At 50.7% G+C, this 4,351-nt stretch overlaps 1 protein-coding gene across 1 annotated transcript; it reads right to left on the reverse strand.

Annotated features, from left to right (window-relative positions):
- Positions 1,233-1,640, reverse strand: LOC110430413. The gene has a single exon (XM_021448084.1). The coding sequence runs from the start codon at positions 1,638-1,640 to the stop codon at positions 1,233-1,235; it is 408 nt and encodes a 135-aa protein (XP_021303759.1).

A 4,351-nucleotide genomic window follows, 5' to 3' on the forward strand; every position in this document is an offset into this window, starting at 1 on the left:
AAAGGATCCGCGGTGAGTTTCTCCATACTTTCGTGTTTCTTTTGTAAGGTATTTCTCTTGTGTTGCCTAACTCTCTTGTGTCGGCCTTTGTAGGGCTTAAGGATGATCTCCTGGCTGCCCAGGTCGAGGCTCGTTCTACCAAGGCTCATCTTGAGGAGGAGGTTGCTTTAAATGGTCGACTAAGGACTACGATAAGCGACCTCTTGGCCTCCTGGTAGCTCCAGCCTATGGATGAGTCGAGGGAGGTGGCCCGAGGTGACGCGCTGGTCGACTAGCTGTGCTACTTAGGTGCCACGCTGAGGGATCGGGTGCGGGACGCTCTTCATAACGGGGTGAAGCGAGCGATGGCGGTTGTCTGCTCGGGCTTCTCCTACGACATGGAGGTGGTGTCCCACGGCTTCATCACCGATATCTCCAAGACCGACGCCGAGAACGAGGAGAGGCTCCATGCCTTGATCGACGATGCAGAGGTCCCTGGAGAAAGGCTGGTGAGGCTGTTCGAGCCAGAGGTACTCCCTCCTAAGACTAGCCCAGGCGCAGAAGGTGGCGGTGAGGACAGAGATGTGGACTGAGGCCTGCGAGCCTATTCTGGGTATTTAGACCCGTTGTAAAATACTTATCACATGTCTTAAGTAAACATTGTGGCCTGAATGGTCTTGAGACCTGTATATATTTGTTTATTTTTATGCTCAAATTTCCTTTGTTTCCTTTTCTACCCAATTCGATCTTTCGTTGAGGTGTCTTCGATTGCCTTAAAGGTGAGGAAGCGAGTAGAGTTACCATAGCCCGGGGGCGTAAGGGTTCTCAGGCTCGATGTTTCTCCACCCTTAAGGGGCTCGAGGTGCCTTTGTTACTTGATCTCACGGGGTTTTCTTAGGGCTCAAAAAGAAAAATAGTCATTTTAGGAATCTGGGGGGGTCCCCCCTGCTAGCCCCTGAGGAAGTATCGACTATGATGGATCATAGTTGGGACTTCCTCTCTAACGTCGAGATTTGAGCGGTGATAGCGTAAACTTCTCAAAAAAAATTTTCTTGTTTATTCACATATTCATTCATAGGGTCTTGGTACAAAATGTGCATGAAAACATAAAGCTTCGAAGCTCTAAGGGTAGAAGCGACGTAGTTGTTCGATGTTCCATGTGTTGGTGAAGACCGATCCTTTTTCGTCTGCGAGCTTGTACGTCCCCGGCTTCAAGACTTCGGCCACCACATATGGGCCTTCCCAGGGTGGAGTCAGCTTGTGGCGTCCTTGGTTACTTTGTCGTCGTCGTAGGGATACCGTACCTTGGTTTCTGAGAGCACCTCGCTAATGAAGTAGACCAGCCGTTGGACTGGTAACGCGTGTCCTTCCTTCGGCCTTTCGACCACCACAGCTGCACTAACCACCTGAGTTGTCGCAGCGACGTATAACAGCAGGGGCTCTGCAGGCTGAGGGGGAACCAGGATCGGGGTGGTGGTCAGCGTCCTTTTCAGGTTGTCGAGGGCTTTCTCGGCCTCAGGGGTCCAGGAGAAACGATCAACCTTTTTCAAGAGCCGATACAGCGGCAACGCCTTGTCCCCTAACCTCGAGATGAAACGGCTCAGTGCCACCAAGCAACCCGTGACTTTTTGCACACCTTTGACGTCTCGAATCAGCCCCATCCTTGCAACAGCCGAAACTTTCTCAGGATTAGCCTCGATGCCGCGTTGGGAGACTATGTAACCTAGGAGCATGCCTCGAGGCACGCCGAAGACGCACTTCTCAGGGTTAAGCTTGATTCCATTTGCACGTAAGCAGCCAACGGCGATCTCGAGGTCCTAAATCAGGTTGTCTTGCTTTTTTGATTTGACGATGATGTCATCGACATATGCCTCGACCGTCGATCCTATGTATTCACCGAACACGTGGAGCATGCATCGCTGATATGTTGCACCAGCGTTTCGAAGCCCGAAGGGCATGGTCACGTAACAATACATCCTAAAAGGTGTGATGAAAGATGTCGCGAGCTGGTCGGAGTCTTTCATCTTTATTTGATGGTAACCAGAATATGCATCAAGGAACGAAAGGGTTTCACATCCCGCGGTAGAATCAATGATTTGATCGATGCGTGGTAAAGGAAAGGGAACTTTTGGACATGCTTTATTCAAACTCATGTAATCGACACACATCCTCATTTTCCCATTCTTTTTCTTAACTAATACAGGATTTGCTAACCAGTCAGGATGATGAACCTCCTTGATGAATCCGGCCGTCAAAAACTTGTGGATCTCCTCGCCAATGATCTTGCGTTTCTCCTCGTCGGAGCGACGCAATTGTTGCTTCACTGGCTTGGAACCGTCCTAAATTTCCAAGGAGTGCTTGGCGACTTCCCTCGGTATGCCAGGAATGTCCGAAGGACTCCATGCAAACATTTCGTCATTCGCACGGAGAAAGTCGACGAGCACGGCTTCCTATTTGGGGTCGAGGTTGGCGCTGATGTTCAACGCCTTATCATCGGAGCCGTTGGGGTCGAGTGGGATCTTCTTCGTGCCTTCTGCTGGTTCGAAGCTACCCACATGACGTTTGGGCTCTGGAGCTTCAGCGGCAAGGGCCTCGAGCTTCGAGGCAAGTTCGGTAGAGCTCTCGACTGCTTCTCTGTACTCGACGCACTCGACGTCGCAATCGTACGTGTGTTCGTAGGAGGAGCTGAAGGTGATGACCCCCTTGGGCCCAGGCATCTTCAGCTTCAGGTAGGTGTAATTGGGGATAGCCATAAATTTGGCATAGCCCAGATGTCCGATGATGGTGTGGTACGTGCCGCGAAATCCCACCACTTCAAAGGTGATTGTTTCCTTCCTGAAGTTGGCCGCCGTGCCGAAACAGACCGGCAGGTCGATTCGACCTACCGACAACGCCTTCTTTCCTGGCACGATGCCATGGAAGCTGCCCGCGCTTGGCTGGAGCTGCGCTGTTTCGATGCTGAGGAGGTCAAGGGTCTCGAGGTAAATGATGTTTAGGCTGCTGCCGCCATCCATCAGTACCTTCGAGAGTCTGGTGTTGACGATGATGGGATCGACGACAAGCGGGTAGACATCGGGAGCGACCACCCTGTCAGGATGGTCGTCGCGGTTGAAGGTGATGGGGGTGCTCGACCAGTTGAGGTACTGGGGCACCGCCATCCTTGCCGCAAAGACCTCGCAGCGCTCCCTCTTGCGCTGCCTCGCGGTGAGCTGCGTCGAGGTTCCACCGTAGATCATGTAGCAGTCGTGGACGGCAGGGAATCCCTCATCTTCTTTGTTTCCCCCCTTGTCGTCGCTCTTGTCTTTCCTTTGGTCGTCTTTCTTCAGCCCTGTTGATGCAAAAACTGGTCTGCAAACACAAAGGGCTAATACCCGATTGAAACGTTAAGGCGTGCCAGCCGATTTGACCTTACTATCGGCAAAGGTGATAACTCGAATACTTTAGTCCTGACAACAGCGATGCGCCCGGATGTCACGGCTAAGAGGTACTCACGCGGAACTTGAGAACACGCCGAGCCTAAGTCGACGAATTCCTAAGAACTCGTAATAAAAGGAAAAAGTATGACGAAGTCGTCGAAAAAGCAGATGCTGGAATATGAGTAAAAACGTGTGTTTGATTGATTGATAGATCATTACAAGGTCCTAGGGTCTATATTTATACCCTACTCAAAGAGCTTCAACCAGACACGACTAGAACTCGAATTCCAAATTACACGGAATCCGTATACAAAACGACTTAAATAAATAAGGAAATAACAAAGCTATCCCCCCGTGACGAACTAAAATTCTTCCACAAACCGACCGGCAGCTTCCGGACTCCCCCCTTGTATCATCGGCAGACTCCCTTGCCATAATCACCGGCAGGCTTCCTCATCATAGCCATCGGCATAAACACACCATCGCCCGTAAACTTAATCATGTTCAACTTCTCCTTTATCGGCAGCCATTCTCATCGGCAACTCATCCTGTAAACCACATACTGCCTGTCTCATCATGCCATCCTGGACACGTGCCCAAAAACGGTGTCAACACATGCCCCCCAATTTCGGAGTATGAAACTATTAATGCTCCAAAATTCTCTGCAGTAATGATGCCTTTTCCCGCAATTAATGCTCCTAATCTGGTAACCGACAACCTCAATCTGAACAACTCCGATCCTATTCTCCTGCAGATTCCTCGAAATCCTTAACTTCCTGAACGGGCATTTCCTTCTCATCCGCATATCGACAATTCTGAACGGGCATTTCCTTCTCATCCGCATATCGGCAATATTCAAAATCTTCAAGACCTCCGACAAGCACTCCTCCTCATCAACTCCGGTGCCCTCAAACGCTCTCCTCGCGGCAAGATGGCCATTAGCTTCGTCGTCCCTG

This window comes from Sorghum bicolor, chromosome 9 (genome assembly GCF_000003195.3).
Source record: "Sorghum bicolor cultivar BTx623 chromosome 9, Sorghum_bicolor_NCBIv3, whole genome shotgun sequence".
In the NCBI taxonomy this organism is placed as follows: Eukaryota; Viridiplantae; Streptophyta; class Magnoliopsida; order Poales; family Poaceae; genus Sorghum; species Sorghum bicolor.

What these genes read in the sequence shown, in the direction of transcription:
- LOC110430413 (XM_021448084.1), bottom strand. Translation starts at nt 1,640, where the DNA reads ATGGGGCTGATTCGAGACGTCAAAGGTGTGCAAAAAGTCACGGGTTGC.